We start from the raw sequence: 14,051 nt of genomic DNA on the forward strand, positions 1-14,051 counted from the left end.
GACTCCCTCCACCGCGACGCCCCCACCCTGCGCCCCTCAGACCTGCTCAGTCCCAAACTGGAATCGGCGCAGGGTGACACCAGCGAGGAGGACCCGGGGTCGGAGGGACCCCTCTGGGCGCTGATCGATCAGGTCGGGAACCAGCGCGCTTTGCAAAGAGCAGTTATCTGACTGCGGAGGGGAGTTACTGGGAAGGTGGGGGTCCGGGATGGAGGGTCAGCGTCCCGGCCTCGCTCTGTCCCGTCCCCTCACTCCGGCTCCCGCAGGTGCCTGTCCCCCAGCTGGGCCTGGGGAGGCCGGTGTGTGTGCGTGTGTGTGAGTGTGGGCATGTTGTGAAGTCCTCCTCAGTGCCCCCTCACTCCCCTGGTGGCTCCCTCAGGGTGATGGGGTCCGGGGTCACCCCCACACCCGCAGACCTGGGTGAGTGTGAACCCCCCAGGCAGAGGGTGATGTGTGTGTCGGGGAGGGATCCGGGCCAGTGTGGGGAGGGATCCGGGGTGGTGTGGGGAGACAGGTTGGGGTCCCCAAGTGCTGCACCAGGAGCCAGGCAGGGCTCTGATTGGCGACTGCCTTCCCAGACCCCGTGGGTTGGGCGCCCCCCCTCCCCACATGGGTGTTGGGACTGCCCTCGGCTGTTGACACTGCCCTCCGGGCACCGTGGAGCTACGCCCCGGCTGCCCCACCCTTGGGTGCAGGTACCAGGAGCAAAGAGCAGTGGAGCTGGATTGTGGCTGTTTGGGGAGGGTCTTCCCTTGGAGGGTGCAGCCAGCCCCAGGACGCCAAGAGTGCACTCGCACCCCTGACTCCGGCCACTTCTCCCAGTGACACCCCTCCGCTTCCGGCACTCAGGGCCTTCCTCAATGTGGTTCCTTCTTTTATTTTCCCACTGGCAGTTTTAGCAGAGATCCTTCTAGAAAGTGTTGGCTGCAAACTTCCTTCTGTCTGGGAACGGCTCTGGGGTCCCCAGCTGCCCCCTGGGCCTCCTCTGAGGACTGGAGTGAGCAGTGGGCAGTGTGGGTGGCCAGTGCTGGCCAGCCGAGAGCCTGTGATCTTCAGGCTCTTGGTGCCCAGAACAGCACCTGAGTCACGGTGCCTGAGGATCCAGTGAACAAGCACCACTCACCTTGTCGGCGGGAGACTCAGTGGACGGCTGGGACGCAGCGGAAGGAGAGCACGCCCTCACCCACTTGGAGGGTGCCGGTGAGAGAAGGGGGTGCCCCGAGAGGCCACGCTTTCCAGCTGTGTCCCTCGGAGCCTCACTCATCTGAGTCTCAGCTGTCACCTCCTGGAAGGGATGGGGCGGGGGTCTGGGGGGTAGCGTCCGGGGCATGTGGGCTTGCTGGGCAGGAAGGGCAGGCACCGTGGCCTCTTGCAAAGGCTCCAGCTGGGCTGTGCTGGGCAGGCTACGGGATGAGCACCCTCCTTGTCACTGGTGCGGGAGCCTTCTTTCCCACCGCCAGGCAGAGGAGGTGGGGCTCCCAAGTCCTCGTGGAAGTGGGAGTGGGCAGTCAGGCTTTCTCCTCTGTTGTTTCCTGGAGTTGCTGGCTAGAAGGCATGGGGGCCCTGCAGGGCTGGCCCGGCCTCCTCATGACCCCACCCGTTCTCACCCAAGTGGGGAGAGGGAGAGTTTTCAGCTGGGGGCCACAGGGTGGAGTGATGGCAAGCCTGCTTTCCGCCTGCAGAGCTGGCCATGTGGAGTTTGCAAGGCTCCAGCAGGCAGGGCCACTTGTGGGGCCACCGCAGCTGGTCATGGGCACATGAGGAAGCTCCCAGCAATGAGTCCTGGGGGGATGGTGCTCGTGAGCTTTGCTAGAAACAAGCAGACAGACCCCATGTGGCAGCAGTTCAAGCTCAGCCCTTGGTTGACTGAGTTTGAGCAGCCGGATCTTGATGTGAGGGTCTTGAGCATCATAGAGAAAGTTCTAGTGCTTTCTGGAAAGTGTGACTGCCCTTCCAACCTAGAGCAAGTGTTGCAAAGGAAGACCCTTCTTAGTCTGCTCAGGCTGCATAACCCAACACCACAGGCTGGGGGCTTCCACAACAGACATTCATTTCTCACAGCTGTGGAAGCTGGAGGTCCGAGATCAGCGTGCCCGTGTGGTCAGGTTCTGGTAAGGGCTCTCCTCCTGGTTGCAGATGCCCGCCTTCTCACTGTGTCCTCACAATGTGGAGGGGTGAGGGAGCTCCCTGGGGTCTCTCCTATAAGGACACTAATCCCATCATCACAGTTCCACCCTCTTGACCCAATCACCTCCCAAAGGCCCCACCTCAGATAGCATCATCTTGGGGGTTAGGGTTTCAACATACATATTGTGGGGGGACACAGTCATTCATTCTATAGCAGCCCCCCATGACCAGTGACTGCATGAACCACATCTGAAGAGAAAGGACTGGAAGGTGTGGCCACCGTGTTCCCCCACTCTTTCAAAGACAAATGTCTTGTGGACGTCACTGCAGACCCCCAGATGAGAACAGCTGAGGCTGAGTCCTCAGCACACTGTAGTGGGCGTCCCCATCACTTGGGTTTGGCAGAGACCCAAAGGCAGGCAGAGGAGTGGAGACTTCATAGTGGAAAGGGGGACTCAGGGGTCCCCCAATGGGGGCTGGGGGCCTGACAGACTGGGGTGGGATCTAGAAGCAGGGCATCATCATGATTGGTTAGGGGAGCATTTTGACTTCCTTGGGTGGGTCCTGAGTAGTAACCAGGGAAGCTGGTGGTCACTGATCGTGTCCTGGGGGTTTGGGCGGTTGCTGCAGGGGTACTTTCCTGGGCTGGTTACTGCAGGTTGTGGACCTGCTTCCATCTTTATCAATTGTCTGCCCTTGTCCGTCTGCATAGTCAGTCTGTCCATCCTGATCTCTTGCAGCCTGAGGCAGATGCCGGGGACAGTGCCCACGGCTTCCTGTCCTGGGGAGGAGGGCGAGGCTCCGACCATCCCTCCACTGAGGCCAAGTGAGAAGTTCCACCTGTTTGTGAGTTACAGCAGCGTGGACGCCACGTGGACCCACGGGCTCATCAGCCGCCTGGAAGCGGACCACGCGGGGCTGAGGGTCTGCCTGCACGAGCGGGACTTCACCCCGGGCAGAAACGTCCTGGAGAACATGGCGGAGTGCATCCACCAGAGCCAGAAGGTGCTGCTGGTGCTGAGCCAGGATTTTGTGCAGAGCAGATGGTGCCTCCTGGAGGCTGACCTGTCGCTCTTTGGCTCCTGCCTGGAGAGGAAGCCAGTCATCCCCATCCTGCTGAGGCCCTGCCGGGTCCCGCTGCACCTCAGCCACCTGACGTACCTGGAGGCCACAGACAGCCGATTCTACAGCAAGCTGGTGCAGCTCCTGTGCACGCCCAACCAACACGTGTCGCGCTCCCCGCCGGCCCTGCGCCCCGCCTCCTCCCTCTACAGTGGCAAGACCCTGCTGACCCTGAACTGCATCAACAGGGACAGCCTGCCCTCGTGGAAGGTGGGGACCTTCAGCACCCTGAGTGTTCCGGACCCCCTGAAGGAGGTCCTGGAGGACCCCGAGGTGTACAGGCGTGCTGTGGGCATCCTGAACGGGGTGCAGTCCCCCAGGTCCTGCCTCCGGTACGTGGGCTGCAGAGTCACGCTCGGCATCCTCCTGATCTTTCTCTCCTTGTTGTCGATTTTGCTCCCTGTGCTTTTGGGGCTCCTTGAACGACTCCCAGCTCAGCGGTTCCTCGTAATCGCCGCCAATATATTTTTCTGCCCCCTCCTCTTGGTCCTGGCAGTCAGCACCCTGTGCTGGTTCAGAAGGTTTTCTAAGAGGAAGATGCGGGAGGTGGTCCTCAGAGTGGGGGAAGCCAACCTCCTGCTGGCGCACCACTCCGTGCTGATGGGCTGCGAGACCCTCAACAAGCTGCACTTCGTGTACGTGCTGCTGGGGGACTGCAGGCAGGTCTTCTTACAGGCGCCTGAGGGCGAGGCCCTGTTCCAGGAGGCCCTGCTACAGTTCTCCTCCAGCTACGCCTGCTGCCTTGCCCACGCACACTTCCCCCCCTGCGAGGACGAGGGCGCCCCGGGCGTGCGGGGCCACCAGGAGCTGGGCCTCTGCTTCTGCCAGTTTGTGTCTCTGCAGCTGAAGAAACGCAGGGGGCTCGGGGTCAACCCCGTGTGACTGTGGCAGGGGTTGGATGTCCACTTGCCCCTCGGCTGGCCCTGCGGACATTGCACGGGCCTCTCACCTCTGTTAGCTGTGCCAAGTGGAGTGGCCCTTGGCCCCTGCACCACCCGGAGGACCCCACGGCCTGCTCTGAGGGCAGAGGTGACTACCGGTCGGTGCTAGTCCCACCAGGACTAGTGTCCTGCTCCAATCTGACAGGTTGGGGAGGGGGACTTTGGTCAAACTACCTGAGAGCAGGCTGGGGAAAGCAGTGGGCTCAACTCGGGACCCCTCAGGTCCCCTTAGGAACCGGCCCACCCCTTGGGAGGGGACAGTCACTGCTCCTCTCTGGATGGCCAGTTAGTGACCAGGGGACCAGGGCAGAACCCCCTCTCTGGGCAGCTCCCCCAGGCCTCTGCCCCTCATGCTGGGACACCGAGCCGGGGAGACCAGGTCAGCCCTGAGGGACTTGGGCCATTCACCCTCAGCCTTCTGGGCGTGGACACACACACGTTCACCATGCTTCCACTGTCCACGTTGAGAGGCTGCAGGGTACCAGCCTCAACCATCCTTGGCTGGAAGTGGGGAGGCCTGCGTTTGTCCTCAGCGTGGACACCCCTTCAGACCTGGGTCTGCACGCGGCCGACTGCGGACTGGGTGCGCCTTGTCTGCTCGCCACCCCCACTCCCGCCCTTGCCCTGGGTCCTGAAATGGAGACCGCAGCTGTCTCCAGCCGGCCCATGCTGGAGGGTGCGCCTGGGGCTGCAGTGCTGCCTCCGGGAGCCTGGCGGTGAGGCGTCCTCTGGCTCCTCTCTCAGCTCCGTGTCAGTGCCTCTCCTGGTGCTGCTGGCGCTTCTGCTGATGCTGCTCAGGACAGAGGGGCATCTGCGGGGCGTGGACGTGGACTGGTCCTGGATGCTGGGGACACAGCAGGGAGCAGCGCAAGGCTGAGCTGTCGCCGAGAGCGAGAGAGCAAGAGTGAGCGTCCTGGCTGAGATGCATGGCCCTGCAGCCCTCTGTCCGCTGGGGCAGTGAGACCCCTGCACCTCGCGCCCGTGCCCAGTGAGCTCCAGCCGGGATCCCCAGGGATCCCCTCGGCTCTGGCCTCAAGCACCAGGGCAGGACCCTGGAGGTGAGGAGTGGCCCCAGGGCGCTTCCAGGAGCCTCAGTTAACCTGTCTGTAAACGTGCAGTGGGCAGAGGACCTTCTGCCGGATTTGAGGTCTGTGCTGCAGATGCTCCCTGAACCTCGGGGAGCCCTCGGGCCCTCGGCCAGGGGCTGCGCTGGCGAGAGTTTAGCTCAGCTTCTGTGGTCTTGCTGCCCTGCATCCATTTTGTGTGGCCAAGCCTGCAGGGGCCTTAAACTGACCAACTGCCCCGCCTCCCTGCCCGCAGGCGCAGCCAGAGATAGCAGCTGCAGAGTCACAGCGAATCTAAGTTCCTGATGTGACTTCCTCAACAGCCCTTGTGAGCAACAGTCCCCCTCCCAGGACCTTCTCCTTGTGCCCCTTAGATAAGACCCTGTGGAGCTCACCATACCCGCTCTTTTGGTTTGAATTGACCATTCTGGCCCTAGCCCGGGAGCCCGAAGCTCTCCGCCCCAACCTGGTCCAGGCGTGTGCTGCGTCCGGCCTCTGTCTGCACCCTGCCTTGACCCCCTGCTGCCTCCCGAGGCGCGGCGTGTTCTTCCTCCAGGACTCACGTGCACAGACTGCTCCACTTCCATTCCTCTCGTGGTCTGTCGCTGAGCCGTGGCTCCCCGTCGGGCGCCCTGCACCCCACTTAGCAAGTGTTCACTGAACAGAGCCACACGTCGGCCTGCTGGAGGCTGGCGCAGAGGCAGGACCGGCCACCTCCGTCCTGGGGCCAGGCACGCATAGGAGGATCCCCCTTGGAGGAGACTGACCAGCAGGCAGGGGTGTGAGATGCAGAGAAGGGGGCTCTGGGCAGGGGACAGTGTGAGCACAGTGCCACGTGGGAGTGCAGGGCTCAGGGAGGAGCCCGGACCCGCAGGGCCCCCCATGATGGGTCCTGACACGGTGCTCTCCTGTGGCCGATGGGGCCTTGCTCCCCTGCACATTTAACCAGCATGGCCAGGAGGTGGACGCTGCCAAGTGGGGGAGCATCCGTGAGCCCTGGGGCTTGCTGGGTGGCTTCCTGTGCCAGAACTTTCTTGGGGGCAGTGCTTGGCACCAGGACCCACCCCAAGGGGTCCCAACCTGGTCTCTGAGATGTCCAAAGTAGGGGGCACAGTCTGGGCCCCACATGGAGAGGGAGCCTCACAGGAGCAGTGGGGGCTCCTGCTGCCTTCCAGGGCCCCCTTGGACTCCGCTGGGTCCTCCATCCCTGGCGAAGGTCGCGCTGCGGGGCGAGGACACCAACGGGCCCACCCACACCCAGCCTGGGCCAGGGCCAAGCTCACAGACGACACAGGTGGCGCCCACAAGCACAGCTAGGCCGACTCCGGGCCACGCCGGCCACACCTGCCCCGGCCCAGAGTCCACGCAGTGCTCAGAGTGCGGCCGTGCCGGAGAGCGCAGGAGCCCCTGGTGCAGAGCTGGGCAACGGGCCAGGCTTTTCGGGAGCAGACTCCTGGCTGCAGCACTGGGAGGCCTGGAGACAGTGCCCGGGGTCTGGGGGCTGGGGCCTAGCTGTGTGCACATGCGCACACACTCGGCCCCGAGGCCCCTCAGGAAGCCGTGTGATAACAGTGGCATTCCTGCTCCAGTGCACTGTGCCATGCAGCCGGGGGATGGGTGGATAGACAAAAAGGAGGTGACAAATCTGTCACTTCAGAAGGCTGAGATTTTTTAAGTCACGAAGTAGCACATTTGTGCACACAACAAAGGGAAGACGTTTAAATGAGCCATTTTACGGGACAGTTGATCTTCCACGGAAACCCGAGCCTCTTTCATCTTGTGCCAGGACGGGACGCCAAGGAGGCCATGTCTGTGGGGCCCTTGTCCCTCCAGCCCAGAGCCCCCGCCTCGGCCAGCCCCTTCTCCAGCTCCCTACACGGCGTCTGGTCGCCCCCACCCCGTTCCTGCACAGATCCTCCTGCTGGGGCTGGGCAGCCTCAGGCCGTGGGGGACGCTAGACCTCAAAGGGTGGTACCCGCAGAGTGCCAGCCGAGGAGCAGTGTCCGGAGTGAGAGTCTCTAGGGCCCCAAGCACCCTCCCAGGGGCTGTGTGACCCAGGCCTGTGGCTCCAGAACGCCGGGAGCCAGCCCACCTCCCAGCAGCCTGGACACAGGGCTGCCCCGAGTCACAGTGCCTGCCCTGACCCCACGGCCTCGTGGCCTGCACCAAGGGTCCGTAGTTGGGGGTCTTATGGGGCTCTGTCCTCAGGCTGCTGGAGTCCCCACTCCCAGGCATACCTGCCACACCCAGGAGCAGCAGCCTTCAGGGGGGTGTGGGGAGAAGCCACGGCGAGCCGACCTCCACTGTCTGCCCCAAGCCAGGCCCTCCATACCAGAGCCAGCAGAGCCCCAAGATGCACCGCCCTGGGCAGGTGAGGAAGGAGCCTCCCGTGGGAGCTCCACCTCCCGCAAGCGCCCTGGGAAGCGGCTCTGGTCTGTCCTGGGCTGGTCCTCAGCAGGGTGACCTCAGGCAGGCTGGGGCCTGTGGACCCCAGGGAGGGGCTGAGGTTCTAACTAGCCCTGGGAGCCCCTCACAAGGCTGCCGGTCACCGGATGCCCCCAGGGCCCTAGGCCCCTCCACTGACCTCCACCTGGCTGGGCTCTGCTCTGTGGGTCAGGTGAGCCTCACTGTGGACAGTGGGGTTGGGCCAGAGCTGCTCTCACCACGATCCCCTGCCACAGGTCAGCAGAATGCTGTCCTGAGCCTGCCCTGGGTGGCCTGGGCATTGGGTCTGAGGCCCTGAGCCAGAGTGGTCTCCTCAGAGGTCCACCCTACAGATGAGAACCACCCTACAGACCTGGGCGGGGCTGCAGGGAGGCCCAGCTGGGAACTGAGCGTGAGGGCGGGTCCTAGCCTCCTCGCTGAGAAGTGTTCCCACAGGCTCTGGGGGTCCGGAAGTGGCTGAGGCCATTTTGGCCAAGGAGACAGTTGCCTGTTGCTGCGAGGGGCCAGGTGCGATGACGGGGGCTGTGAGGACCCTCGACAGGGTGTCTCTCAGCAGACGACACCCAGGGAGCCAGTGGACGGTGGCACTTCTGGCTGAGCCTGGGTGACGAGAGGCATCGGGAGCCTTGCTCCAGAGTGAGTTAAGCCACCTTTGTGAGAGGGTCCCTCACAGACCAGGAAGTTGAGTTTCTGGGGTCTGGCACCAAGAGACCGTGCAGCCCCCTGTGGCTGAATCTCGTCTGCCGGCCTGGGTTCCCCGCCCATCGGAGCCTGGCTCCTGGCTGAACGGCAGGAACCCCTGCACCTGGGGATACCACCGGCTGGGTTCTGGAGGCTGGTTCTGAGGGGAGTCCATTCAAACACACCTCCGGTCACACTGCAGCTCAAGGAGCCCCCGTCAACACCCCAGGACAGCTGCCACTGTCTGCTGGCCCCACCCACTGCCCACCCTGGGGAGGGGTCTCCACCCAGGCGAATGTGCGTGTGGATGCCTATGTGGGGAGGGACGTCTGGGGAGGAGGGAGAGTGAGAACACGTGTGCACACGTGTGTTTGCGTGTGCGTGCATATATGTGACTGTGCATTGTGTGTGTGTGCACATGCATGCAGAGGGGACCCAGGAAGGGCCACCACAACCTCGGACGCCTGAGGGAAGAGTGTGTGTGTCCTGGCTCCCCTGTTCCACTGTCTTTTGCAAGCTGCAGCTCCTCGCGATCACACCTCAGGCTCACACTGTGGCTCACACTGTGGGTCACGGTGCAGGATCACCCCGGGAGGCTGTTCTGCTGGGTCACACAGGAACCTGCAGTTCTCAGAGGCCCTAGGGTGAGGTGGCCCAGACACAGCTTGGAGCCAACCCATGAGCTGGGTCTCCCTCTTTTTTTTTTTTTTTTTTTTTGCCCCAAGCTAACATCCGTTGCCAATCTTTCTCCTTTTTCTTCCTTTTTCCTCCCCAAAACCCCAGTACATAGTTGTGTATAGTTGTAGGTCCTCCTAGTTCTTCTGTGTGAGCCCCCACCACAGCATGGCCTCTGACGACAGGTGGTGTGGTTCGGCGACTGGGAACTGAACCTGGGCCGCCGAAGTGGAGTGCACTGAACTTTAACTGCTAGGCCATCAGGGCTGGCTCTTGGGTCTCCCTCTTGACACCTCACACAGCACCGTGTCTGGTGTTGGATCCCCAGGCTCAGCTCTCTTCCCTGAGGCTCCAGACGGGTGCCTGGCAGGGAGAAGGTGCTCCATGTTCCTGGGACTGGGACTGGCCTGGTGACGTGTCTCACTGTCTGGGTTGGTAGCATGGTGAGGGGCTGTGATGACCCACTTGAGTAGGGGTCTCCCACCTGCAGAATGTTATCCTTGTGTCCCCAGGCCTGGTCCTTAGTCAGTGAGTGTTTGCCTCATGGGGGAGGGCACTTAACTTTGAAACGACCTCGAGGACATGGGCACCTGGGGCTGTGCTTGTGAGTTCCTGTGAAGAGGTGGGAGGAGGTGGGAGGAAGTGGGGAAAGTCGTAGCCCGGAGCCAGCTGTGTGCGGCCGCTGACCAGGTTGGTGGGTGTGTGTGGGCACGTGCGTGCATGTGTGTGCTCCAGCCTAGTGCCGTGCTCTGCGTTAGCCTAGGGTTTCTCACAGTGGAAATCACGCCTGACCGAGCAAAGTTCACGTTCTGCTCAAATTGCTCTGAACACCTCAGTCACGTGGAAACGCGTTTTCAGAGAACAAGTGTCATAGCAGTGCCGGCCGTGCACACGGTGCAAGCCCGGCTGAGCCCCGGAATGAGGGTCACTCACGCAGGACGGACACGTTGCTACTGTCTGTCCAGTGGAAGGATGGCCACAAAGGCCACGGTCCCCTGCGTGACGGCAGCCCCTAACTGAGGGCCCAGGCTCGGTTCTCCTGCCGAGACCGACAGGTGAGCAGCCTGCCTCGTCTCAGCGTCGAGGCAGCTGACCTGGTGCCGGGTCTGGGTGGGGGCAGGCCCCTACAGCCCACGATGCATCCTTCCTACAACGGCCTGCCTGAAGGAAGCCGGCTGGGGTTGCACCCCAAGGCGTCCTCCTTGTGAAAGCTTTTGAAGAGGCTTCTGTAAAATTTGGGCGTGAACAAAATTTAAAGGACGCCCAGAGGATGTGTGAGACCCTGGTCTGCAAACCGGAGCCTGACTCTGACAAAGGCGCCGGGCCCCTGGCAGGGGCACGCAGAGCCCGAGGCCCACCCCACAGCCCGACCCTGGCCGGCACCCACGACCCTCTGCTGTGAGTCTGTCCCTGCCCTCCTGAGGGGGCGCGGGTGGGATGGCGCGCAGGCAGAGAGGGAGGGAGAGGAGCCCTGCTCCTGCTGCCCTGGGTCAGGCTCACCCAGGACTCCTGCCGGCGGTACGTTCACATTGTTGCTACCGAAAGCTCTGAAGCCTTAAGACGACGTAGCACACGTGACTTGTAATTTGAAATGTCTTAAATGTTACCTCGACGACCTTGGGTTTTAATGTTAGAACGTGTGAGAGGATTTCAGTTCACAACGTTCCTGTCATGTTAGACTGTGAGCCGTGTACAAACACTCATGGAGGGTCTGTTAGACGGGGTTGTCGGCTGCGCCGTTAGATGTTCAAAGGGCTCAGGAGAATCAGATCTATCGACATATGATTAGAGTCTGAAATGCCTAGGGAATCAAATTAATCAAGCTTGTCACGTTTGTGAAATGTCTTAAAAAGTTTAGAAAGGTTGAATATATCACATGTATAAGTTAGTAGAATGTTAATTATGGAATAAGCGAAGACATTCACTAACACAAAAATTACTAGATTTATAAATAAGCTTCTAATTGAGTCTTAAAGCTTGAGAAAGATGGTTTTAAATGTATAATTATAAATTATCAAATTGTATAATTTTATAAATTAAAAAACTTTAACCCAACAATTCCATTGCTGTGAATTTGCCTTAAAGATAAATCTCCAACAATAAAAAATACATATGCATAAATTATTCAGTGTAGCATTGTTTGCACCGCAAAAATACTGCAAACAACATAAATGCCCCTCTGTGGTGGGGATGGGTGGATGTGAGTGAACAGGGTCCACCTGCCAAGGACTGCTGTGCAACCGTGACAACGAAAGAGGGGAGTCTGCACCAGCACGAGCACGTTGTGCACGGATGCGGAACGACCCCCAGCGTATGCTAAGTGAATGTGGTGAAATAAAAAATACATTGGGCCTCTGTCCCGGGTTCCTGTTCGAGCTTCTAAAACCCTGGGGACTTCCTGAGGGACAGGTGTGTTTTGTTTCTCATAACCACATCTGACTTTATGCTGATGAGACCACTCAGGGTGGGGCCCCTAGGTACCCTGGGTGGAGGGCTGGTCTCCACAAAGACCAGAGCATTATTAGTCTGATCTCTGGGTGGGGAGGGGGCTGCACGTTGGGTTATAGAAACTTGAGGGAGGAGGTCTGGAGATCTTCCAGGTTGGTGCTGAGAGGGTGGGCCAGGAGAGGCCACCGAGGCTCTGAGCCCCCACCCCCACACCTTGTCCTGCGGGCGGGCCCAGGGCCCCGATCCTTGTGACGGCATCTGAGGCGGGAGCAGCCTTGCGGGACTGAGGCCTTAACCTGTGGGGTCTGCTTGGACTCTGAGTAGTCAGTGTCAGAACAGGACCAAACTGTAGGACACCCAGCTGGTGCTGGGGAATTGGTGGTGGTTGGTGTGGAAAAAGTCCCCCTTCAGCAAGAAATGTGAAGTAGGAGAAATAAAAAATGCACATACATCTGCTTATTTTTGCAAAAAGATACCCCAGAAGGCTGACCTAGAAACTAGCAAGATTGACATCCTTTGGGGGGTGGGAGGGAGGGGGGTGACCTCTTTGAGACACCTTTGTATGATTTTGCCTTTTGGAACCATGTTAATGTTTTATGTACCAAAAAATAATAGAAGAGAATCCACAAAAATGGGAGGAGGACCCTAAAATGGAGTGTAAGCAGTAATAAGCGACTCCATATATTTCGAAGGAATGACATAAGCACGCTGATGTGAAAAAAAGAATGAGCCCAAACGGCTTTTGCACAAAGCACTTTGACTCCATCGTCTCAGGTCAAAGACGAAAAGAACTCTACACAGACACCAAACTCCAGCCTCCGGCTTGTTCTGTCGTGGTGTGGGTCACCAGTTCTTAAACAAATTTCAGAGTCTTCCAAGACCAAGCAAATAAATACGTGGAAGGTAACAGGAACTAGGTTCCTCCCTGTTGGAGAAGGAGGGTGTCCATGTGGGAAGGGGGACGACAAGAACAAACCCTGAGGTCTGAGATTGGAATTAGAAGACTCACTATGAACTCAAGGAGACTCATGTGTATGTATAAATGGTGTGTAGATATCGTATGGATACAGTGTATAGATTTATGTGGACTCTATATATGTACATGTACTTACACACACATGCACACGTGTGTACGTGCACATATACACTTACCAAGAGGAGGAGTATGTGTGGATATATCCCACCCCTCCCACCCCAGCACCATCCACTGAGAGGGCCCAGCCAGCACCAGATCTCGGCAGTGCAGGATGAGCCTGGAGCATCTTTGTGCCCGAAGGTTAGGAAGGCCTCAGAGGATGAAGCGGATGTGTCAAAAGGACGACTCCCACCAGCCAGATGTGGAACAATGTGGACATGAAATAAATGATGGTAGTAACGGGTTTTAACCAGTGGGTTACACAGGAATCCGTGGGTCACATGGTATAAATAAATGACTCAATGAGTAAAGGAAGAGAAGGGAAAGCTTTTCCTTACAATCGACTAATAGAACCTCAACTAGTAAGTGTAGAAAAAATGATGAATTTAGAAAAGCACCACTTGGGGCTGGCTCAGTGGCACAGTGGTTAAGTTCTCCGGTTCGGATCCCAGGTGCGGACCTGCACACCGCTTATCAAGCCATGCTGTGGCAGCATCCCATATAAAGTAGAGGAAGATGAGCACGGATGTTAGCCCAGGGCCAATCTTCCTCAGCAAAAAGAGGAGGACTAGCAACAGATGTTAGCTCAGGGCTAATCTTCCTCACAAAAAAAAAAAAAAAAGAAAATCACCACTTGGGAAACACAGTATTATTGATTCAGACAAGAACCATCAATGGAGGCTAAAACCAGGTGGGGGGTGTTTGGTGAGGAACAAGATATTTATATAGTCTGAAAGCATCTTCCCACAAAACGTGTATTAATTTACAAGGGAAAATGGTAACTTTACAGGGAAAAACCCCGTCAGAAGCCACCTTAGTCAAGTGATCCAAGTTACCGTTACCAGTAAGGGACAAGCAGACCTCACGTGCCCCTCCTGTGACACCGAGGAGGACCTGGTGTCACTCCTGGGGATGCAGATCCTCACATGCATCCTCTCCAGCTGATAGAGACAGCACATCACACGAGTCCCAGTCAAGGTCACTCTGCAAACACCCGGCCAGTGTGCTTCAAAACTGTCCTGGTCACGAGAGACAGACCAAGCTGCCCCAGACAGAAGGAGGGTCAAGAGGGAAGGCAACGGGGCCCTGGACTGGATCCCAGGCCAGATTTTTTTCTTTTTGCTAAAAAGAACATTATTGAGACAATTGGCAAAATATTAATAAGGTCTGAAGATTAGATAATAGTATTGTCTCAGAGTTACATTCCTGATTTTGATCACTGCATGGAGGTGATGTAAGAAAATGCCTTGTTCTTGGGAAATCCACACTGAGGACTTTAAGGGTGAGGAGTCAACTCCTCTCAACAGCTCAGAAAACACTTTATTCAGATGATAGAGAGATGACACACTCGACAGACAGACAGACAGATGACAGATAAGTAAGCAAACAGATGATCGATAATGAGTGATCAGT

The 14,051-nt window shown here is 58.5% G+C and overlaps 1 protein-coding gene across 1 annotated transcript; it reads left to right on the forward strand.

Moving 5' to 3' along the window:
- Window positions 1-2,877: 2,877 nt before the first annotated feature.
- Window positions 2,878-4,131, forward strand: LOC147916938 (uncharacterized). The gene has a single exon (XM_087432907.1). The coding sequence runs from the start codon at window positions 2,878-2,880 to the stop codon at window positions 4,129-4,131; it is 1,254 nt and encodes a 417-aa protein (XP_087289033.1).
- The last annotated feature ends 9,920 nt before the right edge of the window (window positions 4,132-14,051 follow it).

The sequence above is a fragment of the Ceratotherium simum genome, chromosome 6 (assembly GCF_057802395.1).
Source record: "Ceratotherium simum simum isolate JZ-2026a chromosome 6, ASM5780239v1, whole genome shotgun sequence".
In the NCBI taxonomy this organism is placed as follows: Eukaryota; Metazoa; Chordata; class Mammalia; order Perissodactyla; family Rhinocerotidae; genus Ceratotherium; species Ceratotherium simum.